Genomic DNA, 27390 nt, shown 5'->3' with positions numbered 1-27390 from the left:
CCTTGCTGAGGTTGTTGACCCCAGCCAGGACCTCCTTGTGGCTGACCATAACCTTGGTAACCAGGGGCCTGTCCATATGGTTGCTGGTGAGGTGGTCCTTGTGGAGGTCCCCCATATCCAGGTTGATATCCTCCACCATTAGGGCCATATCCTGGTGGTCCACCTTGTTGTTGGGCCTGTTGCTGTTGCTGGGTCCACTGTGTAGCAGCCTCCTGCCAGGTCTCTGGTGTGGGTTGGGTACCAACTCCAGTTATCATCTGTTGAATAGCTGTAATAGCCTCTTGATGCTGTTTTCCATTCCTGGGTTCTGCTCTTTTACATTCAACCTGTTAAAATGATGAAAACATTATGAAATCATAACCAATATCATTCATTCATCTCTTATACATACTAGTATACAATGACCTAATTTATTATAGACCTTAAGTTATTATCATTCAAAACATGACCACTTAACATTAAATACAACTTAATTAAAAACTCTAAGTAAACTTACTGTGCATATCTTGAATTATTTCTATTACTCTAATGTCTTAAATTATGATTAATACTAATGAATTATCTCTATAACCTTAAATTACTAGATAACTGACTAAATAAATTACTTATCATTACGTAAACAACTTAAAGAAAAAAATCATAATATAAATCCATTTTAAATACATTTAAAAAGCTGAAATATACATGTTTATCAATCAGCAGCTACACAAATATGATTATCACCATCAAAATACTGTTAAAACAGATAAAACATGCACAGATTTCTCGCCAAAACAAAGCAGATCTCAATCTATCTCGAGTTGGCAATAATTTCCCCCATTTACATGAATTTTCAAAGTACAAACACAGACATACATATATATATATATATATATATATATAGAGAGAGAGAATACATGGGAATGAAGACATGTCGCATAATTGTTAATCTAAATATGTGCATTCAAAAAAGGTGTAGCTTTAAGTTTGTATAAAAGGAACGTTGATATTTGTCTATAGGGTTAAAAACTTGTGCAAACTAACAAAAGGCATAGATCATGGTGGTAGGTTTGTGTCTCTAAAATACCAGATATGTAACTACATATATCTAACATTGTTTTAATTCTAACTTGTACCCAAATGAAACAAATATAAACCCTTGTCATATTTATGTCAATAAGTGCTATGCATTGTAGTACAGAAAATTTAATTTCATACAGATTTTATCTGAAGTTGAAATACATTATAATAAAAGTAGAAAACCTAATAGATTATCATATTTATTCGTGGTAAATGTCATTTACACCTACAATTTTCTAAATATTGGTACTTAAATAACAGTCTTTTGGAGTTATAATAATATTATCTTTGAAATGATAAGAAAGACTGCAAGTGATCAATGGCTATAATCAGACTTAAATTATTGGTGTAAAGCTTTGTTATTTTTGTAGGCCTCTTATGTCAACATTTGTATGTCTCTTTATCAGCTATTTGTACATTTTCTCTTTGGTCCTACTGCTTTATATTCTTTTAGAGCGTGGGCAGGGCCTGATGCCCCGAAAATATCAAGGAATGATGTCACACGTCCATGTTCATCCAAGTCAATTTTTTCAATAAAATGTGTGGGACTTTATTTATACAACCAAACATCTATCACATTTTGTAGGTTTTAAAATAGTTTTACTAAAGGTTATCAACCAAAAAAATATATACAATGTATTGTGAAGACAAAAAATAATCTTTTGATACTGACTTCCATCAACTTGCCATATGAAGTTGTTTGATATTCTTGCTTATAAAGTTAGTATCAACAAGAATGTGTCCAAAGTACACGGATGCCCCATCCGCATTATCATTTTCCATGTTCAGTGTATTTACACATTGTATTATGCTTATACATATTGATTTGCAATGTTTATAAATACATCTATATTTGACACAATCTAAACTTATCTCAACCATATCTAATTACAACCTATATAAGACAAATAAATGACATACTCTACTTTAAACATACAACTACCTATTACCAATGAGATCTGCTTTGTCTTGTTAAAATATGGTGAATTTCACTGCATCTGTATCCATTTTTTTTAGTTCAGAGGGTAAAACGCCAAAATCACATGACAGAACATAAACCATGAAAATTGAATATTTTCCAATTTTTTTATGTGATGAAAACTTCATACATTTACCCTACGTTTTTATTCTTTTTATTATGTCTGAAGACCGTGACGTATGGTATAAAAGTGTTGAAAATGAAAAAAAACTCATTGATCTTCTTATTATCTGACATTAAAATCACTAAATGCAAGATCCTCTAACTTAGGGACGACATCAAAAGATCGATGTAGGATAAAAAACTTAAATCAAATAGTTTGGGGGTGGGGTCAACATTGCTGCAAGTTTTGTTAATCCAAAACCGATTTTATATATATCCATATAGGTAAATCAATTTTACCCAAATTAAGTTAAGAGGGGGGTGGGGGGTCAGTGGAAAAACTATGTGAATTAAGTTGTTTATCCTACATTGAACTTTTGATGTCATCCCTTAGGGTTACAGATTTTTTTTTTTAAAGAATAGATAAATGGATACAGATTGTAAATATATATTCACTGTTGTCAATTTGGGGGTGAAAATATCTACGACAGAAGGCTGCAGAGAAATAAAGCTATGCAGGACAGACTTTAAATATAAATAATGTTAACAAATTGTGACTATGTTATGCCTCAAGGACATTTTACTGGTTTGTTAAAAAAGATGCTTTCCCCTTTTGCCCCTTTCCTTATGGAGGATTCAAAAGCCTTGCTACAAGATGCGAGTAGCAAGTCCTCTTCATATGTTTTCCTGAACATCAATCATGTCTCAATTTGCTGACATATTTACAACAAGTCCTTTTCATTTCTGTTTAAAATCATCACCATCAAACAATGGTTGATTTCAACAGCATGTGTACCCATTCAATACATTTTAATGGATATATCAGACAGTCTTCTTGTTCAATATTTTTTTTTATTTCATTTACCATCAACATGATCAAGGACAAAACTTGTGCAAGCTGAACTTGTTTGGGACTCCTACTTATAAATCTCAGGATACAAGATAAATCTTTTCCTAGTAGTTCAGTTTGGACATTTTTGTTTTTAAATTTTCAACAAGAAAACAAATAGTAAAATAGTAATCCCATACCAGCATAAAGACTGTCTGAAGATCCTTTCATAATTCAATATTTTGCCTTACAGATCTGACTTCAAAGTAGTAAAGCCCATGAAAGCAAATCTACAAAACACTTACCTTAATACAAGTAGAAATTAGTGTTGTTATTAACACTGATGATTTAATTAATCAGACCAAAAAATATATATTTATAAATACTTATTTTAATAAATTTTAAAATAATCCTTTTCAAGTGCTTTTAATTTCAAAAGACATCTTAATCGTATGCACATTTTCTTATTCTCTCCTAAGAGGAAGATAAATATTGCAAAACAAATTAAAGACAAGACAACTATTATAAACGACACCTAATTGAATGTTAGTTATATCTAGTCTTCATTATTTAAAGTGTGTAATTTGGGTGCATAACATTAAGTTTGCTTGATTGTTTAGATGGACCATTAATACTTTATCAGCGATTATAAATGTAAAACAAACTGGACTAATCAAGTTTATATTCTGCCTTTGGTAACTGTGCCATGATCTGAATGGCTAGAAAAACTCTTTTTAATAGGAAGTTCAAAAAGGATAATTTTTTTATATTCTACTTAGCAACCAAGCAAACTTCTTTGTTCTTTGGACACACCAAAGTATATATTTGCAGTAACTTATGAAGCAGACAGATGCATGATATACATGTAGCATGTTCAATGCATATACAATAAATTATTGGGATCTCAAGACTTTGTAATGCACTTTTTTTTACAAACCCCAAATATATAATATCTATCTATAGCAACACCACACCTGCACACTTGTAAACATCATTAATTAAGATCCAGTGTAACTACATAGATGGTCTAATACTTTTAAGCATATGTATTAAAGGTATAAACACACTTTTATAGTAAATATCCTGTGAAAGCAAAAAATTAACTTGTAAATGTCCGATCTGTAGGCAAAGTATTGTCAAATTGTTATAATTAAATTACATGATCTCAACTGGTTTTTTTTCCCCCAAGTGTTTTTAATACTATTACAAGTGGTTATCTATAACATTGTTTCAATTAAAACAAAAATATTTCCAAAGACAACATTTTGCATAAATAATTATAAAACTTGGTGTTGAACAATTTCAATACATGTATAAGCTGTCTAAAAAGATGAGCCAGTTCTGATTGCCAAAAACAATACTTTATGAATAATGTTATTTCTCAGTTCAAGCAAACTCACTTTGAAAAAATAAACAAGCTGAGATCTGTAATTTCATAATTAATTTAAAATAAAATTTAACCTTCTTATTACTGATAACCACATAGTGCTCACTGCACACGGCGTCTACGCTATCTTCTGACTCAAATGTCAAAAATCCAAATCCTAATGTATATATAAGTACATAAATAATAATAACATGTTTTTCTATTTCAATCTGAAATTAAAACTTAGCATATTATAGAATTTACAGAAATAATTTCTATACATGTATAATTTTTAATACTACATGTTATACTCTTTAGTAATAACATAAATTACATCATTTAATTTCAAGAAAACAAAACTTATGCATGTACATGTAAATAATATCATATGATTTCTCATTACATACAGGTTAAGTTTTTCCATAAATAGTAAGTTCTTAATCTTATCTTAAATATATGTTGCGGTAATTCACAATTATCTAAAATCATACTACTTGTCATGATATATTTCATACATAAAATAAGTAAAAATGCAGACAGGTTGTATTCAAGTATTTCTACCAGCAAAACTTAACTACCTCTCTCAATATCGGCAGAGCAGGCATTTGTGCATATTAATATATGATGATAGAAGTCAAATTTCCCTCCTATAATTTTTCCATCGAATAGCCCCATACATTTCTTTTAAGAAATTTGGATGTAGTTGTAGCCTTGGACATCTCAGATTTAATCGATCATAAGTATCAAAACTTTTAAGACTGTTTTTTTTCCCACAAATTTTAGCATGTGTAAATATTTTTTCTGGCTGACCAGGTTTATTATAATTATTGTAATTTTAAAACAAATTCATCAATATTGGGTAATTAAAATCTTCCAAAATTTACTTTGATTAGTGTTTAACGAAGATTTGTAGATTTTTAAAATAAAGTTTTTTTGGAAGTGTAGTATACGGGTTTGTTGAATTTTTCTTCAAACGTTTTAATAAAATGATCATTAATCATTTTTCTGTGCAAATTGAAAGATTTTGTATAGGAAACACATCATCCATATTGGAAAAATCAATTTTGTTTGGTACAAAAATAACTAAATGATAAAATTTTAGGGTTATAGATCATGAGAAGATAGATCTTATTTATATATGCTTTCAGAAAATTTGGGGTCACATGACTATTTTCAGCCTAAAAAAATAGGTACATTCTTAACATTTCATTAGTGAAATTTAATCTTTTTAACTCTCTGACACAATATATTTGCATATTTTAATAATGGATAATGTGTTAAAATAATCTCATATGAATGTATCAAATGAAATCGGTTAAATTTTTGTATACAAGATAAAATATGTTTAATCATATGGCATGCTAGGAATTAAACATCAAACATTCCTTTTTTATTTTATCAACATATTTCATTAACTTTGGACTGTGAATTGATGAATGGATTCAAATATAATTTTGAGAATTGTTGTGTTTTCTTCTTCACCTATTAAACATGTATTCAAGTTTAATGTCCATTCAAGCATATCTATTGAGATATAATTAAAAAAGTTTTTTTTAATTTTTTATTTCAACATATCTAATGTGTAAGTAAAATTTTACAGAAATGAGTGTCATCATGTTCTTGGCCAATAAATGATAATGTAACCAACTGTAAACTCATGTATTCTTAATATATAAAAAGAATAAGTTCTAAGGATTGTTCCAAAATTAAAAGCATTGGGGGCCTGAAGGCACTTGTTTAAAGACCCAGTAAAAGGCAGTATATTATAATTATATAAAAAATTTGGTTAGTTATAATCCTTAAAAAATTCGGAGGATAACACAACCCATATTAAATTAATTTGAGTGCCTCCTATCCCCCACCCAATAAATTATGGAACAACCCTAATGTTCTTATTCTGTTCTGTTTAAGATTAAAATATGTCAATCATGTAAAAGAACAAAAACTTTTTACATCAATGGTTCTCACGAGTAAACTACTCAAATATGTATAGTCCTAAATTTATTGTTATTTATCTTGATACCCTATAAGTATATCTACTTTTCAAATCTTCAACTTTTCCAGTACTATGTGTAGGAACACATTTTCTGCTAAAAGTAACCAAATAATAATTCCTCATTTTAAACAATCATTAATGTTATTAAGGCATAAGTACCCATTTAATGTGTAGCGTTTCTATTAGTTACATAGATTTTTAAGCAAATACTGCTAGTCTTCAATAAAATGTCAGCCGATTTTTGTTTTGGACCAAAGTTACAAGGTTAACCCAAAAGTAAAACCAGCAGTTTTGATCATTTTCATGGGAAGAACTTATAATTGTGCAATGCAATTTTTGCAGAAAAAGGAATATTAATTTGACAGTTAGGTTTAATTTTTTTATTGCCAGTACAACATTTGTACTAAAACTTTATATAAAAAAAAAATGGAAATTGTGCTTTTTGTTGTGTATTTGAATTGATTTGAATTTAGTTTAAATAAAAAAGGTATTCATAATGATATTGATCAAAAGGGAGCAAATTATATTTTAAGAATAGGACAAAGGATAGTGTGTGAAGCTAAATATATTTTTTTTTGGGGGGGGGGGGGGTTATAACTTGTTTATTTAGCTTAGCTGATTCTCTGCTTCTCACATTGATTTAATAGTTTTACTGAATTTCATTTCAAGCTTTGGCTGTGGCAAATTAAATGGTTCAGACGGAGGAGATAGATCATATACAACTTTAATGACATGATCTAGTACCCACTGCCTGAACTGTTGTATTGCCAGAGCAAAAGCTACACAAAGCATTTTGATTTTCTTTTTCTGTACATGACCTACCTTTTGATTTTTTGGTTTCTTGATCTACCACAACGTTGACATCAAGCACCTGTAAAAAGAATTTAATTCTTCAATTAGAAAAAAATATAATTGCCAATGAGACAACTCTTCACAAGAGACCAAATGACACAGAAATTAACAATTGTAGGTAACTTATGCCCTCCAACAATGAGCAAAGCCCATACCACATAGTCGGCTATAAAAAGCCTCGAAATAACAATTCAAAAGAGAAAACTAACAGCCTACATGTGTAATTTATGTATATATTCTTTTAAAACCAAACAAGTCTCTGTCAACATGGTCAAAGTTGAATACAAGCTAAAAAAAAAAACCCAAATAATTACAAATCTTGACCATAAACTTAAGATATAAAATTAAGTTATAAAGTTAGCTGCAAACTTAATTTATTTTTGATACTATATCCTTTACACTTTATTTTCAGTTTGTGAGTGAAATTTTCTCATTAATAATATTATTCCAAATACTATTGATTTCTGTCATGTTTGGTAAGTCTTACCTTTCCATATTTACTGAAGTAGTTTGTGAGATACTCAGCATCCACATTTGGTAGACCTCCCATGAATATCTTTGGGTGGTTGTCTAAGTTTTTGTTAGTTCTTGGTGCCTGTTGAAAAGACTGAAAATCGTTTCACAAAAGGAAACTATTTAGGTAATCAAGGAATTCATATTCATATCACAAACAGTAAATGCTGACCAACCTGTTAACCATGCAAACTTAAATAACATGTTAAAAGGAGTAGGTTCAGTAAGACCCCTTTTTGGCCCCAAAATATAGCAGTTTTACAAAATTCTGAAAATGTAATCTTTTAGCTATATACTGGAAAGTAGAATGCTTCTGCTACATAAATATAGACTGTTTTTGACAATGCAATGCACATATATTGGGTACAAGCATCATTAAGTCAAGCTAAATTACTGAAATTTTAACATTTTAGCATATTAGTTAAATTTTAGACGGTTTCCATCTTAAAATGAAAGTAGCCACATTCGTGTTCATTCATAATATTGAAAATTAAGTTGTATTTGATGATAATACTTAACATATATAAAGGTTGAAGATGAACACGGATGCGGCCACTTTCATTTTTGACAAAAACCATCTGAAAAATGATGTTTTTTTGGCATATTTGATAGATTTTTTATATTTAAGCTTGAATGGGAACACTTTTAAATTCTAAATCAGTTAAAATCTTTCACATAAACTAAATGAATCAATTGAAATACACATTTTAGTGTTTAAAAAGTGTCCAACAGCATTCGTTATATGAACCTGAAATTTGTTGCCAAAATCAGCGCTTACCAGACCTACTCCTTTGTTGTATAAGAATCAAAACTACCTATATTAAAAATTTTTTGTGAATGTTTAATTTGTACAATGTTCTCAGTAGACATCTCATCACAGTGGCGGATCCAGAACTTTTCCTAAGGGGGGGCCAGCTGACTGATCTAAGGGGGGGCCCGCTCCAGTCATGCTTCAATGATTCCCTATATAATCAACCAAATTTTTCCTACAAAAGGTGGGGCCCGGGCCCCCCCAGGATCCGCCTATGCATCATTAAGCTATATTTGTTGCTCAGTCTTTACTTTTCTATGTTGTGTTTTGCATATTATTGTTTGTTTGTCTTTTTCTATTTTAGCCATGCGTTGTCAGTTTAATTTTGACTAATGAGTTTGAATGTCCCTTTGGTATGTTTCCCCTCTATCTTATAACTTGTTGTTGGCCTATGTGTAGACAATCTTAACGTGTTGTTATCCTATGTGTAGATAATCTGAATTTGTTGCTTGCCTTTATGTAGACAATCTGAACTTGTTGCTTGCGGCTGCAGACAATTTTAAAGCATTTTTCATGGCATTTATCTAACTTGCTGTAATCTGATTTTTTTATCCAATAATTTAATGGTTTATTTCTTATAAAAAAATAAATGTTTCTGCTCAATAAATTTCAAATTAGGTCACTTGTTAATTTCTGTTTTCTTCTAATAACTACTTGACATCCTACCTTTTGAGCTCCTTTTGGATTGCAAGCCTTGGCATCTACCTGAAAGAAAATATAAAAAATAGTTTAAACCCTAGTTAAAACAAAAATTGGAATATGTGAAAGTAATATGGGGACGAAGTCCCCAATAACAGTAGGGAAAAAAAAAAAAAAAAAAAAATCGGAAAATTTTCCCGAAATTTCCATTGTACTAATGAACTCAAAATCGTTCAATTTTTTTGATGTCATGTTTTGAATTCCTGCATCTGCACAGAAATCTACAATGTACTTCCAGTCTTCACGCTGCACTGCTAAATCTACAGGCCCGCAGCTCAATTATTGAAAATTTTTAGTTAAGATTCTGTTGGCCTGTAGGTCTGATTTTTACAGGCCAGAGAGCAATTTTACCAGCCTGGGCTGCTACTCGGCGTGAAGACTGTACTTCCTTTTTCTGGTCTCGTTTGTATGAAACTTTGAGAAAAATATATATTTATCAGTCTAGTATAAAATAGGAAGGATCGCAATACCAATTTCATTTTTAATAATTCCTTGATATGAAAAAACGTTACCTGATGATAGCGTTTCTTTGTTTACATTGCATATGACGTCATAACTTAAATAACGTCACAACTAAAATCCCTAACAACAGAACCAAAAACAGAAACGTTACAATATTTCTGTTTCTTTTTTTAACAATTCTATGAACTACATTCTTTTATACACCAAGCCTATTCTTTTTTCATAGCCTATGATCCTAGTGCAATTGTCACCTTGAACTTAAATTGTGGATTAACAAACAGCAATGTACCAAAGTTTGTGTACCACAACAGGTCATATAGCTATGTATAGAGTATAGACAATGATAGAAATGTATCCGAAACACATCAACAGAGTTCACACTTATTAATTTTGACGGCCAGTCCAATTTTAAGAAGAAATTTTATTGCTGTGTCTTTTATTATTTCAGTCCCCATGGCAAAACATAGTAAGGAAATGACATTAACTGTAGATTAAAAAATAAACTTTCGATGTAAAATTTTATTTGTACATTTTACAATTATAATGAATCTTTGGATTGACCAGTTTTGAAAAGATTCTCACAAGTCCAAGGCCATTGGTCGTAAAACTTAGTACTCAGAGAACAAAATTTATGCTTCAAACCAAATCCAATAACATAATTGGTTGATTTCTGAGACTGAGTAGAATAATCAAACTTGAAAGTTTTATAACCGCAAGGCCAGGACTCTTTAACTCGCCTTAATGAGAACCCTGCATCAGAATGTATTTAAAAGGATCCATTCACCTTATTTGATTCAACACCCACCTGTCTTCCATCTATGGAATGTTGAGTTGAGAGAACTGTGTCCACACAATTTGGATCTTTAAATGTGACAAAACCAAATCCTCGTGATTTACCAGTCTGGGGATTTTTCATAACGACACAGTCACATACTTCTCCAAACTGACTGAAGTAGTTCAATAAACTATCTAAAAATATACAAAACATAATTCTATTTGTCCTGTTAGTATTTTTGTTAAAAGAGTGGTAAATAGTATTAAACATGAAATCATAAAGTTTGAGCCCTGCATATTAAGAAGAATTAGCGTCTTTACTTCAATTACAGTATGTGTGTTTTGAATGTCCTCCTTGAAAGAATCTGTCAACATTTGTTTTATAACTATCATGGAAAATTTAATGAACTAACCTTGATCTGTATCCCAACTCAATCCTCCAATAAACAATTTTCTACAAGGTAAACAAAATTAAATTAAAATGTAATTATGACAAACAAATTTCAGTTATTCTTATACAAAATTAATTGCATGTCATATAGTTATAAGGGGACATAACTAAAGAACAGTAAAAATGTCCCTACCCAAATTTGTAATTGATATGAGTTTAGTGGTAATAAGTATTGTGTAAGTTTCATAAAATTTGGTTGATGCAAACTTAATAAAGAAAACAGAAACGAAAAATTTCAGCAATTTTTCCATCTGTGAATGGGACATACATGTAACTCTAGAATGGTTAAAGTGACACCCCAAAAATTCAAACTTTTGGGTAATGAGCATTGTGTCTATATGTTTCATTGAATTTGGTTGAGGCAAACTAAATTTAGAGAAGGGAAACTAAAATATACAGCAAGTTTGGGAATAACTCTCTAGAAGGTTAAAGTGACGCCCCTAAAGACGTTAAAGGGACACCCCCAAAATTCATTCTTGATCTGTATTTTGTGGTAATAAGCATTGTGTAAAAGTTTCATTGCGTTAGGCTAAGGCAAACTACAGTTAGAGAATGGAAACAAAAAACTCAACAGTTTATTGGTCTGTGAAGAGCATAACTCTTAAATGGTAAAAGTGATACTACCAAAATTCAAAATTGATCTGTGTTTTGAGGTACATGTAATAAGCATTGCCCTGTGTAGGGCATAAGTTCAAAACATTTAGTTGTGGAAAACTGAAGTTAAGAACATGTTGTACTTATTTGGACTATGTGCCTCGGTGTTGTTTTGTCAGATTTCCATATGGCTAAGTATTCAGTATAGTGTTGCCAGTGTGTGACAAAATGTATGATTTTAAAAGTAGCTGTTTCAATCATAATAAAATGATTTTCTGAAAGGAAAATGATTCTAGTTTAGGTTTTTACATGTAAAAAGATAGTTATTTAGTCAGAAAACATAAAATTAGACCTGAATAGCATGTTGGTCGAAGGTTATGTTGGACGTAACAGGACATTCAAAAATGAAATTTTCGCCCATTATACAAAGGCTTAGTTAATAAATATATCAATTTTCCTCTGACAGTTCATAAGATCTTCAAATAAAGTATATAATTTTGTTAAATTTTTTAAAAACTAACTAATAATTTTGAAAAATCTTAAAATATGTCGGACAAACATGGACATTTTTGGAAGAGAATTTGTTCCAATTGCATCATTCAAAGTCAAAAACAAAATCAAAACTATGCTGTTTAAACTAATATCTACACCTGGTGTTCCTCACCAAGAGGTAAAATGGTTCATTGTTGAATAAATGGATAAATTAAAACCATAAAAATCTGTTGGACGAACAGAGGACAGATTCATTTGTTGTAGGACAAACATAGGACAGAATATATTCCCTGTTGGACAAAGGAAGGACAGAATTCATCATTTTACTGATCCAAATGGCAATTTAAAAATGGGCACCTCTTAAGAAGAGACCAGGAAGGGTCTGATAACTGTTTTTAAATTTATGTGGACTAGTTCGTTGTAAATAAGTTTGTTTTTACTCATAATCATGTTTGTTAAAGTTTTTTGTTTCCTTTTTTGCATGTGCTTTTTTTAGTTGAATTTGAACATCTAACTGACTTTGATTCACAGTCAATGTGGACTTATTCATGTCATTTGTTGTAAAGCATGTTTCTTTTTAACCAAAATCATTTTTGTTTTCTGTCTGTCCTGTTTCTTTTTTTCCATGTGCTTTTTTAGTTATATTTTATCTTCTTACTAACTTCAATTCACTGTTGCGTTGTCTGTTTTAGTTGACTCAAGTTTATGGTGTATTTCTAACTGATGAGTCCTGAATGCACTGTATGGGTCATTAACCTCAATTAGGACGAAACACATCCAATAGTTTTTTTTCAAATTTTCAGATATATTTAACCCCATTCAAGATTAAACATTTCATATTAAAATCAAGAAACACATACATTTATGTGATATTACTTTTGGATGTGTCTTAGAGCACCTAGCCTGCTTTTTTTAAAACTTCTATGTACCTCTATTGAAAGATCTTGGTTCTAAGATCATGAATTCCAGAATATTTTATATATTTTAAAATTCATTTTTGCTCACACGAAAACGAAACATTCTAGAGGGCAGTACTCAGTCTCTTATGAATTAAGATGATGCCTGTGAGAGACTGATCAATGAGAATACACCTGTTATTCCACTAAAAGCACATCTGTAAAAAATAAACTAAGTCCGTAAATTATAAGTAGGTGCTGCATAAGTATGAAATTGGTAAGAACAGTACAGGATCCTTAACTGAGGTTTGTATACCAAATATCAAATAGCTATGATCAGTAGTTCATGAGAAATATGTTTAATACGACAATACTTGTTTCTGACAAATGGACATTTCTACAACATCAGACCCCCTTCTTCAAAGCTGAAGTATAACAAAATCTTGATTGTTCCTTGATATTTTTCTTTTTTTTTTATTAAAAGAAATACTGAAAAGTGTATAGGAAAATTTTGTGATGCTAACGCAGGACGACAGATAGTGCCATAGTGATCCCCAAATGTGGCTTCTGTGTGAACACAGGCAACATAAAAAACACTGTACAATAACTTCCTAAAATTTTATTTATTAAAAGTCTCCTTTGTCTTCCTTGGTCCATTTGGAAAATCTGCAAGAACAAGAAAATTTAAATTAAAAGAATCAAAATGACAAAAATTCATTGCACACAATTTCCTTAATGAAAAACAACTATTATTATATAAATAAATTCTCTAAACCCTCATTTATAAACCTTTTACTTTTAAGTATCAAAATCAGAATACACATGTGGAGATAATTTCTTTCAAAGTTTTAGTTTCTGGTCATTTTATAAGTTTAGTTCACATTTTTTTTTTAAAGTACAAAAACTATGTACACCAGAAGACAAATGGGATGTGTTTCTAATTTATTAATGATAAGAATTGCATATGAAAAGAAATTTCCAACTGCCCGCTCTGTTTAGTTTTTGGCTAAGTGTACTGTTATGAAAGCCTAAACACATTTTGGCTTATATAAATTTTGGACTAAGGTGTGAGAATAAAAAAAGCACAAAGGTTCAACTTTTCAAGCATTTGTCAAAAATCAATCCTTATTTCCTCTGTAACTGTATCGTATGCCTTTTAGCAAATAAATCACTATATAAATTTTAATCTATTTATTTTACTTAACTTACCACGAAAGATGTAACCCATACTTCGACCAAGCATCTGAATGTCAGGAGCAGACAAGTCCTGCACAATGTCCTGAGTAGAACAGGTAAAGGGAGTTTCATGAGCCAACCAAATATTGCCTTTCTTTTTCTTAAAGTATAGTATCCATGGCCAATGAGTAACCTGTAAATACATATATATCAGTGTGAGAGCAAGTTATCATCTGGTGACTGTTTCACAAAGCACTTGTATGTCTTGCATACATAAATCCATAAGAAAAGTATGCAAGTCTCATGATAGCTATGCGAAACAGTTACCAGGTAATCTGCATAGTAAGAAATTACCCAAACAAAAACCAAAAAAAAAAAACACAGCCTAACAACTAACTAAACAGATATTCATTGGTAAATAAGTTGTTGGTTTTCTGTTCAGATTTTTTTTTAGAAATTTGCTAATATGGATAACTGTCCAAATTAAGAAACAAATAACTATTGGATAACTAACGAACAACTAGTGGATAACTAATGAATAACTGCAAATAAATATAACTGCTAAATTAACTAATGAACAGCAAAAACATGTGTTGACATTTCAAACTTTGAACTTTACTTACAACAACCGGGAATAAATCATTGCCATGAGACAGACAGAGGTACGTCCCCGTAGGATAGCTGTTGGAGAATACAAGTTATTTTACAGTTTAATAACTTTTAACTAAACCTAATAACTTTAAAATATTTGACCAAATGCACCAAAATTTGAAAATGTACATCTTCATTACTAGTATCATGATTATATGACAATAAACAATTATGTAAAATTTCTTTGTTCAATGTTGTGTGTTGTATACTTTCTGAGTAATAAAGACAAAGATAAAGTGAAATGTTAATGTGGATTTGAAAACTTAGTCTAATTTGTTTTCATCTGTTCATAATATAAAAAAAAAATGTGGTATGATTGCCAATGAGACAACTGTCAGCAAGAGACCAAAATGACACAGACATTAACAACTATAGGTCACTATACGGCTTTCAACAATAAGCAAAGCCCATACTGCATAGTCAGCTATAAAAGTCCCAGATAAAACAATGTAAAACAATTCAAACGAGAAAACTAACGGCCTTATTTTTATAAAAAAGTGAAGAATATTAAAGGACACTAAAAACAAAAGCATGATAAAAATACATCATTACAATTTATTACCTGGCAATCTGTCTATCAATGCCTCCATCAGATACTGACTTGACCTCCTGATGGACTTCTGTCAATAGATCAGGCTGTATCAAATCGACCTCTGGGTGGACTTCTGTCAATAGATCAGGCTGTATCAAATCGACCTCTGGGTGGACTTCTGTCAATGGATCAGGCTGTATCAAATCGACCTCTGGGTGGACTTCTGTGAATGGATCAGGCTGTATCAAATCGACCTCTGGGTGGATTTCTGTCAATGGATCAGGCTGCATCAAATCGACCTCTGGGTGGACTTCTGTCATTGGATCAGGCTGCATCAAATCGACCTCTGGGTGGACTTCTGTCATTGGATCAGGCTGCATCAAATCGACCTCTGGGTGGACTTCTGTCAATGGACCATGCTGTATCAAATCGACCTCTGGGTGGACTTCTGTCAATGGATCAGGCTGCATCAAATCGACCTCTGGGTGGACTTCTGTCAATGGATCAGGCTGCATCAAATCGACCTCTGGGTGGACTTCTGTCATTGGATAAGGCAGCACCAAATCGACCTCTGGGTGGACTTCTGTCATTGGATCAGGCTGCATCAAATCGACCTCTGGGTGGACTTCTGTCAATGGATCAGGCTGTATCAAATCGACCTCTGGGTGGACTTCTGTCAATGGATCAGGCTGTATCAAATCGACCTCAGGATGGACTTCTGTCAATAGATCAGGCTGCATCAAATCGACCTCTGGGTGGACTTCTGTCAATGGATCAGGCTGCATCAAATCAATATCAATTGGGTTTACTAGCATCTCTAATGAACACAATGAAAAGGAATCAAAGTCGAAGTCAATGCTAGTACTTGAGTCATGACTATTTTCCACTAATGAATTGTCTCCTTTTTCCTGATCATTACTTTGTAAAGGCAAAACAGGCACAAAATGATTGGGGATCCAGTGCTCATCTCTCATTTCCTTTGTTCTTGTACTTGTCCACATTAGATAAACAACATCACTAGATTTGGTCATCCTTGGGCAAACCTCTCTGTTAAGATGACTTCTGACAACTGGGTTTCCTTTTTGTGGATAAATTGCAAATAAGCTGCACTTCAATATGCTTGACAAAGCAAATATCAGCCATGCATTACCATATGCTCCAAGTTTCGCAAAATTAAATGTATCTTCTCGTAGTATTCTTCTTGCTACAGCTGGTGTTATTCTATCACCTGCAATATAACTGTCAGAGTACATCACCAAATTGTTAACAATGTGCTTGTCTTCCCCAGTAGTTCCCCTATTCAAATAATATTCATCTAGATAGACATCTTCATGGGTAACTATTTCTATAACCATCCGAGTACGAACCTCTAAATGACTCTCCTCATTTCCATTTGCTAGAACACTACCTGCACGGGGAAGGCAGTTTCCATCTCCTTTCACACAGACTGGATACTTTAATATATGTTTTTGGGGTTCATCTTGTGGCCAAATGTCTAGAGAAAGTTTGTCAACAGTTTTGGCTGTGCTAATGACACTATGACAGGAGGATCCAAGAAATGGAATTTCGTCAATTAAATCAGTATGTCTCGTACATATCAACTGAAGCTCCTCAAAGCTTGATGCATTTTGGAAGTCATCATAGATATATTGAAAAACAGTTTTACGCATGTCATTGTCAACAGAAATTTCAATGATGGGCTCTATGGTCCTGCCAGGTTCCTGATGTGTATCTATTATCTGCCATTCCTCATGTGTTTCTTCAGTATGAGGCTCCTTGTGTGTTTCTACGATCTGACTTTCGTCAAGTGATTTTACGATCTGAGGTTCCTCGTGTGTTTCTATGATCTCGGTGTCATGTGTTTCTTTATTCTGACATTCCTCATGCGTTTCTACAGTCTCATGGTTCAAAGCAGATTCCATGTTTGTTAATGTTTCTTTTCTTTTACCCACCTTTCGTTTCTTCGATTTTGATTTCTGGTTCAATTTTCTAAGGTCATTTGTTAAGGTCTGTTCTACCCATTCATCTACATAGTTATTGTTTATGCATGTTCCTTGCTCAATGTCTAGACATACAACACATGTACATGAAACTCTTCTTGTCTTGATCAATCCTTGGGCAACTGCCTTTACACAGTGAAACTGTCTTGTTCCAGGAACAGTTACAGCTTCGTTCCTTAGTGGCCTTGATCGTGGTACATCTTTCTTGTCAATCAACAAAAATGTTCTCTTAAATGTGTCTGCATCTTTCGTCAAATCTGAGGTTACAAAGGAGAAAATGTCTTCTGCACTAGAAAGAACATTTCCTGCTATTATCCCTCTTGTTATGGCAGATTTCACAACTCCACTACAGCCATCAGCAGGTCCTTTACCATGGCCACTCCCAAAAAAATGTCTCTCAACTTTAATCCCATCTAATTCTTCAGCGTATGAACTTATATCAAAGAAAGGCACTTTCGATTTATATTGGCTAGAGCAGCCATCGGTGAATTGAAGACATTGATTAAGCCTGTTAAGTGACAAATTTGTATGCAAGAAATTAATACAGTTTTTGAAGCAATAATCAACAAAGTTTGCATCATGTGTTAGGTCATCTGATATATAAACGACTTCATGTGTGACTGTTCTCCCTAAATTATCACTATAATAGCAGACGATTGGATGAATTGTGATCTGCTCATAGCACCAATGAGCGCTTTGGCACTCATCTTGGTATCTGGTGCAAAAGTTTTCGGCGAAGTCCATTATGCATACCATTATATTTGCGGGTATATTTTCTTTTAAGTTCGAAAATTGTCTGTATTGCCAGTTGGCAAGGAATAAGTGGATAGAAAATTCTGTCATGTCTTCTGTCAAATTTTGAAGTAGATCTTTAACATATGTGGACTTTGAAGCCAACACTTTTCTTGTTGAAACTTTAGGCTCTGTTATCTTTTTCGTCTCCCATTGATACCAATTGACTGTTTCATCTGTGTTTGCTATTACACCAAGCTCATGAAAATGATTTTCTAGTTGTTTAACCCCACAAGTTTGGCACTTTCTCTGTATACACTGTAATTTCGGATCTTCACCTTTAGAAACCTCGCACATTGTTAACTTATTAGCTTCATATTTGTTAGCAACTGTTTTGATTGACTGTTTGCTGGGATTCTTGTTTGCAATAACTTTGTTGTTTAAGGCTTTTAACTTTAGCTCCACGTTTATACATTTTTCGCAAAGACAACTTCTGAATTTACCTTTCTTCAGGGGAACAACATGTTTGGGTTTTAAGGCCCAAAATTTGCTTTCAGAAACCTTGACATTTTTATTTTCATTTTTAAAGGTTTGATATGCGGTTTTTTTACACACATTTAAGAAATGTTTTGGTTTCAAATCTTTTCCCACTTTTCTCTTTTCGGGATTATTGACTGATATGTATGGTTTAACAAAGAAATCCCTGACCTTTTGTGTTGACTCTATTGACAATGCATCTTTTCTTTTCTTTCTTTCAGAGTCTGAATTACTCTCACGTGACCATTTCAGCATGGTACAATATCTTATACCTAATTCTTTTGACATTGTTTTTATTTTCTTATATTTTCGGAGAGATCTAGACAGTCCAGATACTATCAATTTTCTTTTCCTTTTATACTTTCTGGCATTTGATGATTTTTGGATATCTAGATTTTGTTTCAAAGACACCATGCTTTCTTCCAAAAAATCCAGTCTAGCTTTCTTTGAAGGTGTTAAATGTGTTTCTGAAAACAATTTCCTCTTTCTAGGTGTTGCTTTTAAGATACATGTTTGAATTAAGGATACAAATTTTTTTGGTTCTGAAGGCATTTTTTTCTTTAGTCTACTGAAGGCCTTTCGCTTTGCTGCATGTGTATAATCATCATCAACAAAAGCATCATTAGTTTCACTTCCTTCCTTTGGTTCCATTTTCTTCTGTTTTTCAACTTTTGAAATTCTGTCTCTTTCTCTGATTCTTCTTTTCTTTTGAGGCCCTAATTTTGCCCTGAAGTAAGAACGGTTTTAATGATTAACTATGATTGAAATGATAATATAAAAAAGAAGATGTGGTATGATTGCCAATGAGACAACTATCCACAAAAGACCAAAATGACAGAAACATTAAACAAATATAGGTCATCGTACGGCGTTCAACAATGAGCAAAGCCCATACCGCATAGTCAGCTATAAAAGGCCCCGATAAGACAATGTAAAACCATTTAAACGAGAAAAGTAACGGCCTTATATACGTAAAAAAAATGAACGAAAAACAAATGTGTAACACATAAACAAACGACAATCTCTGAATTACAGGCTCCTGACTTGGTACAGGCAAATACATAAATAATGTGGCTGGGTTAAACATGTTAGTGGGATCCCAACCCTCCCCTAACCTGGGACAGTGGTAGAACAGTACAACATTAGAACGAAAGTTCTATAAAAAAATCAGTTGAAAAAGGCTTAACTCATCAGATAGACACAAAATATGGGATAAATGTCAGCGAGACTAATTTGAAGCCAATATTGCCCACCTATTGCTTTTCTTTTTTTACTCCATTAAATCCCCGTTGCGGATCCAGAATTTTTCATAAGTGGGACCCAGTGATTGTCTAAGAGGGGCCGGCTCCGGTCATGCTTCAGGGAATCCATATATAATCAACCAAATCTTTCCCAAAAAGGGCCCCTGCCTCCCCCCATAATCTGCCTCTGAATCCTTTGTACCTGTAATTCCTCTTAGCATCTCTCCACTTTCCACGTTGTTTTTCCTTCTGGCTTCTAGTCAAAATGCATGTTAACTGTAGGTTTTCTTTCTCTGTCTCTTTACTTTTTTGTTTCTCTCTATATCTCCTCATTCTTTCTCGAGCAGTACTCCTATCTCTACAACACAAATTATGCGTCTAGAGTTAACTGGTTGTAAATTATCAGATCTCCTTTGTATATAATATATATATATAGAGAGAGAGTTTAAGTTACATTTAAAGTAAGAATATGGATTACGTGCATGTGCTGTACAGACAACATGGATTAAACATTAAAGTCCTTTCTGGATTAACCTTCATCAGACAGGCTAGATTTAAGCCAAGTAAGTGGAAAACAAGTAAATTTTAATCAAAATTGCAAACTTAAATAAAATCTACATTAGCGTTTGAAGACCATAACCCAATGATTATTTCCTATGTGTATGAATTTTGTAGGGTCTTGGGTTGTGACGTCACTTAAACATGCTTGATATTTTCCATGTTTCATTATATAACTCGCTTTCTACACATTCTAACTTTTACGTATGCGTATGGATCTAAAAGTATGCCAATATGATTTCTTTTTTTATTTTATACACTTATAGATCTATCTATGTATTTTACTCACTTGCATTGTAAGCCAATATATAATAAATTTTGAAATCTTATATTTATTTTATTACTTTTTTTTTACCTTTCAACCTGTGCAGGTGTTCTGCTTTTCCGTTCCTCCTTTTTCCTCTCGGCCTGAATTTGTCGGAAGGTTGGATCATTTTTCCTTTGGTCCCGCCATCTTTTGCAGTTTTCAGCATTTTTCTACAATTGGTTATGTTTATTTTAATATTGATTACATTAATTACATACACCTTAAGATTAATATTGTGTTTAACTAGGGAGGTCAGTTTTATTTCCCTACATATAAAAAAGGATTATCATGCGTATTGAACTGTCTAAATTTATTTATAAAATTGTGATTAATTCCCCCCCCCTCTCTTTCTCTGGTAATCGTTGCGGAACATATTCCTCTCCTGGTCATGTAGCATTAACAAATGTTGTTACCATTGATTAGGCCATAATAAGAAATTCTTAGAATATTATTCGTCTTTTCTGAAAATTTTGGGCGGGCAGGGTATTTTATTTTATTATTCTCTGATTAGGGACTGACCATTTAACTTCAAGGGGTTAGCCTTGGTGTTCTTTTCTGTTAAGTATATTTTTTTGAGACAGCAGGCGAAAATTTTGGGTTCTTTTTAACGCCTCTAACCAAAGTATTTTTTTTCTTGGGGGCTTGGGTTGGTTTTTTTTTTTTTTTTAATTATTTGGACTAATAAAAAAAAATCCTGGCCAGCACTTAGGCTTAAAAATAATCTGGCTCTCATCAAAAAAAGATTTCTCAACAAAAATCTGGCGAAAAAAATCCTAAACATGATAAACAACATAAACAAGGAAATCTCAAGAATTAAATTGAAGCTGGAAAGGACAAACTGAATCACAAGATAATTCTTGCTACTGGTACACAATTTTGAAAATCAATTAAAAAATGTATACGGGTGGGAAATAAAAGTGGGGGGAGGGGGTATGAGAATCTCCAAAATCTAGGATTTTTTTTTAATTTAATATGGCCTTGCATAAATCATGTAAATATACGCAAGGGTTGTCTGTACCAAAAAATCAATACTTGTATTATAATCTCTGAAACAAAAAGATTTTTTTCGCATAATTTATGTCCACTATGGTCAAACAGTACCTTTTTGTCTCTTTGTTTGTCCAACATCTGAACTTTGAGTCCATTTTAAAAGCTGTTATGTCCAACATTACAATATTTAGTCCTTATGTTCGTCCGACAGAACATTATCTGTCCTTTGTTACGTTTAAAATGTGTGGTTTGTTTGTCCAACATTTGCTGATTGTCCATTTAAAAAGCTGTTACGTCCGACATTACAAGATTTTGTCCTAAGGTTCGTCCGACAGAACATTATCGGTCCCTTGTTACGTCCGACATTACAAGATTTTGTCCTAAGGTTCGTCCGACAGAACATTATCGGTCCCTTGTTACGTCTTTATTTTCAAAATAATGTCCGATTTACACTGTCAACAGTTTAAAACCTCTTTATTTTTCATTTATACGGTAGTATTTAAGGTAAAGTTATTGTCGAAGTTGAAGCAAATTGATTCCGTGACTTATGGTAGCCATTGTAGAGAATATCGGATCATATAATAAAAGAAATTGATCAATCTATGCAAATCTTGAATGTTGGACGTAAAATTAATTCGGACGTAACTTACATCGTTTGTTTGGACAGAAAGAGCGTTCACCCCGTTCATGTCGTTGACCTCCAGTAAAAAAGAACGGTTGACGGCAATACCGCAAGCGAATCGCGATTGTCGTAAAATTTGTTGTCGTAAACGTTAAAAAACAAAAACCGAGCTGACAATTTACGAATGAAAATTGAAATGTTCGCCCGTAACGGGTGGACCGAATTTTCAAGAGTAAACTTTAATGACAATTCCTGAAAAAACTAAAACTTTCAGCTGTATTTTCATGATGAATTATTATATTTTAGATAATTAGCTCAAGCCTCAAGATATTCCGTACAGCTAATTGACCTATATTGTAACATAACTTATACTTCATTTTCACTTAGGAAGAAGACAGAAAATGTTAGTCCGACAACGTGACCATTAAAATAGTTTTTTTTCCTTATTTTTAAAGATTTTTCATGTTTTTAGTGTCCTAAACCTTGCCAAGCATACTTTATTACCTGTAAATCCTTTTTACCTAGTTGCCATTCTTAAAAAAAGGTTTATAAAACAACTTTGATTTTGGGTCATCAGACCATGTCACAAAATGAGCATGCAAAAAACAGGGAATTCAACACTTCATTTATAAAATACTTTATTCAACAATAAACTTTTCATATGAGACTGTTTATATTATCTCTTTATTATACAGTGGATTGATTAGCTACCTTCATTACAACTCCAAATCATTTAAAATATGAGAAAAATGCATTTTTCTGTGACATCCATTGAAACAGCACTTTACTGAATACTTAGCCATATCCCACTTGCGGTTTTGTCAGATTCTCATATCCCGCTTACTGTTTTGTCAGATTCCTATATCGCTTACACTTTGTACGTAAGCAATACTCAATTTTTGTTATTTTCTGTGTCCAGCTAGACTTCATTTCTAGTTTTCAAGGCACAATCATTGGACTTTTAACGCTTACAAACCAGATGCTCCACAAATAGTTGACACAGCATAGGTTTCTGACACACAATGAATGTGGTCTAAAGAACTTAAAATATTTTTTTTGCCTTTGAGCACCTCACTATGCTGTTGAATATTAATCCTCTCAAAAAAATGTTTGAAGAAATTTTCTTTTTATTTATGAAATCTGAAATTTTTTTTCACATCCCCCTTTCCCTTTTTCCAAAACTGATCTCAATTCAAATTCCTAATTGAGTTTGCAACAATAACTACTCATTTAAATACATCATAAAATATTAAAATGTAAAATAAAGTGCTTGTTATCACTGAATGGTAAAGATTGTTTTAATTTATCAGTTGGTAGTAAAAGTGAATAAACATTGTATATTGTATAAAACAATGATTTAAGTTGATTCAACTACTATTCTGGACGAAGAAAGATAACTCCAATTGAAAATTTCTTGCTATTGCACAATATTGTGCAATTAGATATTTCTTGTTATTGCACAATACTGTGCAATTGAAAATATTTGCTATTGCACAATACTGTGCAATTGAAGATTTCTTGCTATTGCGCAATACTGTGCAATTGAAAATTTCTTGCTATTGCACAATACTGTGCAATTGAAGATTTCTTGCTATTGCTGAATACTGTGCAATTGAAAATTTCTTGCTATTGCACAATACTTAATATAATAATTTTGAATCCTGATTTGAACCAACTTGAAAACTGGGCCCATAATAAAAATCTAAGTATATGTTTAGATTCAGCATATCAAAAAAGCCCAAGAATTCAATTTTTGTTAAAATCAAACTTAGTTAATTTTGGACCCTTTGGACTTTAATGTAGACCAATTTGAAAACGGGACCAAAAATTAAGAATCTACATACACAATTAGATTTGGCATATCAAAGAACCCCAATTATTCAATTTTTGATGTAATCAAACAAAGTTCAATTTTGGTCTCTTTGGGCCCCTTATTCCTAAACTGTTGGGACCAAACCTCCCAAAATCAAACCCAACCTTCCTTGTGTTTAAATTTCATAGATTATTATTTACTTATACTAAAGTTATGGTGCAAAAACCAAGAATAATGCTTATTTGGGCCCCTTTTTGGCCCCTAATTCCTAAACTGTTGGGACCAAAACTCCCAAAATCAATCCTAACCTTCCTTTTGTGTTCATAAACCTTGTGTTTATACTGTTTAAATTTCATAGATTTCTATTTACATGTACTTATACTAAAGTTATTGTACGAAAACAAAGAATAATGCTTATTTGGGCCCTTTTTTGGCCCCTAATTCCTATTTAAACTGTTGGAACCAAAACTCCCAAAATCAATCCCAACCTTCCTTTTGTGGTCATAAACCTTGTGTCAAAATTTCATAGATTTCAATTTACTTAAACTAAAGTTATAGTGCGAAAACCAAGAAAATGCTTATTTGGGCCGTTTTTGGCCACCAATTCCTAAAATGTTGGGGCCAAAACTCCCAAAATCAATCCCAACCTGTCCACATGGACACTTTTTCATTGAAATTAGGTATTTAATAATGTCCATTGCCATGGAATGGTGTCCCTCAAAAGGACAAATTTTTACTGCTAACAATATGAAATAGTGTCCACTCACAGGACAGATTTTCATAGTAGTTGCTATTAAATTGTGTCCTCTAAGGGAAGTAATACAAAGGTCATTACAAAGTTTTATTATACTTAAATTTTAATTAAAATATGAAGGATTGGTGAGAAATTGATCAATATACAAATGTAATTTGTATATTGATCAATATACAATTTAACTATTGTCAGTTTATTGTCTTAATTTTGTATGCCATAACCATTTAATGTAAATGTGTTTGTGGGAATAAAATATTGTCTATTGTCTATTGTCTATTGTAAACAAATAAATAATGGATGGAAGTGAATATAGAGAAATTTAAGTTCTAAGAAATTCCCAACAAATGGTTATGACAATGAAAGAATAACAATAAGAAGGAAGTGTAAAATCAAATATGAAGAACTTTGTAATATTTATTATGTCAGATAAGAAGGCAATAGAAAATAAATAATGTCCATTGCCATGAAATATTGTCTCCTAAGTGGACAGCATTTTACAGCAACAGTTATGAAATATGGTCCATCTGCTGAACAAATTTTTGTAGTGAATGTTATTTAATTGTGTCTTCAAAGGATAATAAAATGGAACAGCATCTAACATGTATATAATTGTATTAAAAAATATAGATATGAAGATAAGGATGGTATGAGTGCCAATGAGACAATTTTTATGTCAAAGTAACAATTAATTCAAGTTCGTAATTAAAGTTAAAATGCGTCCAGTAATAACAAGGCAATGGAATCATTTAATACTTTAATCATATCAAAAAATGCCCTGGCGGACACAATGTCCTGTGAAAAAAATGTCCACCTGGACAATATTATGGTAGTGAATAATGTCCATGTGCATGAACACTTTTTCATACCTAAGGACATGTTTTCATAGGAAATTGTGTCCAGGACACATTTAAATAAGTAAATATTGTCAAAATGTGTCCGGTGGACATTTTTTCATGGAGGACATTATTAAATCCTACAATTTTACTGTCAATGGCCATATAGGATAACGATCGCCATTGACAGTAAAACCTCGTCTAACCCACTAAACAAGCTTGGTTTTTTATATAGGATAGCTATCGCCATTCACAGTAAAACCTCGTCTAACCCACTAAACAAGCCCCTGTGGTCCCCAAAATTATATCCAGTTCCCCTTTAGTTTACGGATTGTTTTTCTTTCGTGGTAATTATTTTCACAGATGTTTTACATGTGAGATTTTAATAACCATTTGATATTGCAATTACCCAGCTTCATTTGAATTGTTTCGGTTCATATCTTTATCTCTGTGCATTGGCATCTCTCTCAATAATTTTAAGATGGCGTTGACGTGACCACGGGGAGATAACCACAATAGTTCGGTATATTCCGGCTTGCCGGAAATTTTAACGGAAAGAGTCGAGACCTACGGTAAGATATTCGCCACTAAACACTAATCGCCACAGATGATCGTACAATCAGGAACATGTATTAGATATACTGTTACCAAGTATATTCTGTCCAGGAATCGGAAAACTCCCGATAGCAATCATTTATTTCCCAAGAAGAGTCAAATGGGATTTTTTACCTACTACCATACCACTACCATAATTTTGAAATAAGAAAACACCTCGAGTCAAGTTTTGCTGACACTGAGTTTTTTTTATCCCTAATGTCCAATATAACATTAAGCAACCTTACACCAATCAATGATTTGTATAGCGTCACTATACAAATCATTGCACCAATGAACACCTATAGCCAAAGTGCTTAATTTAACTACAACGCACTGCCGTCATATTCTAACTAATTAATCAAGTTAAAAATAAACTGCACTTAAGTATGCAAATTTACCCTATAATCAAAAGAGATCAAGGCGCTCATTAGTTTAATATGGAATTGGAACAACAATCTTACCACGAATATTGATTGATAGGCATAGTAATTTGTTTGTGTCGATTAACCCGCACGTACGAACGAGTCGACCAAATGCCAACTATCATTGAATTAACACCGTAAGATGGTGACAAGGGAACGTCACCATCTAAAAATGGATAATTAACATGATAGAAAATGAAAAATCATCTCTTTTATCATAAGTTTTAGTATTAAGCTTGCCGGTAGTGATGTAGATATCAAGATCGAGGAAAGGGCAGTTGTCATTGTTAGTATTAGCTTTACATTTATCAGTACGAATTTGATACTCTCATAAAAGAAGCTTTTTATCCAGGTGTTTGATTTTCCTGCCATCCCATAGTGTTTGAGTTTGTGTATCAGTAGACTATGGCTGACCTTGTCAAATGCTTCGAAAAGTCTATGATTAGGCAGTCAGTTTTTTTGGCTATTGTCAAGGTTTTTGGTGATATCGTCGATGCATTATATCAACGGTGTTAATTTCTGCCGAAATCCATGTTGGAGGTCATACAGGATGTTAAATTGTTGTTATCTGCATGGCACATGATATGGCTGGTGACTATGTGCTCCATTATCTTACAACATAAACAAGTTAACGATATTGGTTCAAAATTTTTCCCTTTTTTAAATACTGGGCAGACATTTTCTGCATGTTTCCATAATGTTGGTACCACTCCTGTATCATATGCTGTTTTAAAGATAATTTGGAGTATT

At 32.4% G+C, this 27390-nt stretch overlaps 2 protein-coding genes across 10 annotated transcripts in view; both read right to left on the bottom strand.

The window, feature by feature from the left end:
* Positions 1-26183, bottom strand: part of LOC143072304 (uncharacterized) — a 34596-nt gene extending 8413 nt beyond the window's left edge. For 4 of the 9 annotated variants that reach the window (XM_076247174.1, XM_076247179.1, XM_076247178.1 and 1 more), the window contains exons 1-8: positions 26031-26182; positions 10856-10896; positions 10453-10637; positions 9174-9212; positions 7671-7790; positions 7154-7202; positions 4431-4513; positions 2-326 (exon numbers count right to left, since the gene is read on the bottom strand). In XM_076247174.1, coding sequence (XP_076103289.1) covers positions 2-326; positions 4431-4513; positions 7154-7202; positions 7671-7790; positions 9174-9212; positions 10453-10637; positions 10856-10896; positions 26031-26083 — 895 coding nt within the window. In that variant the 5' untranslated portion in view covers positions 26084-26182. Of the gene's footprint in view, position 1; positions 327-4430; positions 4514-7153; positions 7203-7670; positions 7791-9173; positions 9213-10452; positions 10638-10855; positions 10897-26030 lie in introns of all 9 variants that reach the window. The other 5 variants (XM_076247182.1, XM_076247183.1, XM_076247175.1 and 2 more) reach the window with 4 other exon arrangements.
* LOC143070924 (uncharacterized) lies at positions 13395-22228 on the bottom strand. Its single transcript, XM_076245022.1, has 6 exons — positions 21711-22228; positions 20658-20779; positions 19947-20102; positions 15265-19230; positions 14085-14244; positions 13395-13541 (listed from the first exon to the last, which is right to left on the bottom strand). Exons 1-6 carry the CDS (start codon positions 21735-21737, stop codon positions 13395-13397), a joined length of 4578 nt encoding a protein of 1525 aa, XP_076101137.1. The 5' UTR covers positions 21738-22228.
* Positions 26184-27390: the final 1207 nt, after the last annotated feature.

The sequence above is a fragment of the Mytilus galloprovincialis genome, chromosome 4 (assembly GCF_965363235.1).
Source record: "Mytilus galloprovincialis chromosome 4, xbMytGall1.hap1.1, whole genome shotgun sequence".
Taxonomy (NCBI): Eukaryota; Metazoa; Mollusca; class Bivalvia; order Mytilida; family Mytilidae; genus Mytilus; species Mytilus galloprovincialis.
Note: the sequence above shows the minus strand (reverse complement) of the source record. Positions and strands in the feature narration are given on the sequence as shown.

Coding starts and splice junctions, on each gene's coding strand:
- LOC143070924 (XM_076245022.1), bottom strand. CDS start 21,737: ATGTTGGACAAACAAAGAGACAAAAAG. Junction 14,245..15,264: donor ATTGATAGACAGATTGCCAG/GTAATAAATTGT, acceptor ATGTATTTACAG/GTTACTCATTGGCCATGGAT. Junction 13,542..14,084: donor TATGGGTTACATCTTTCGTG/GTAAGTTAAGTA, acceptor TTGTTCTTGCAG/ATTTTCCAAATGGACCAAGG.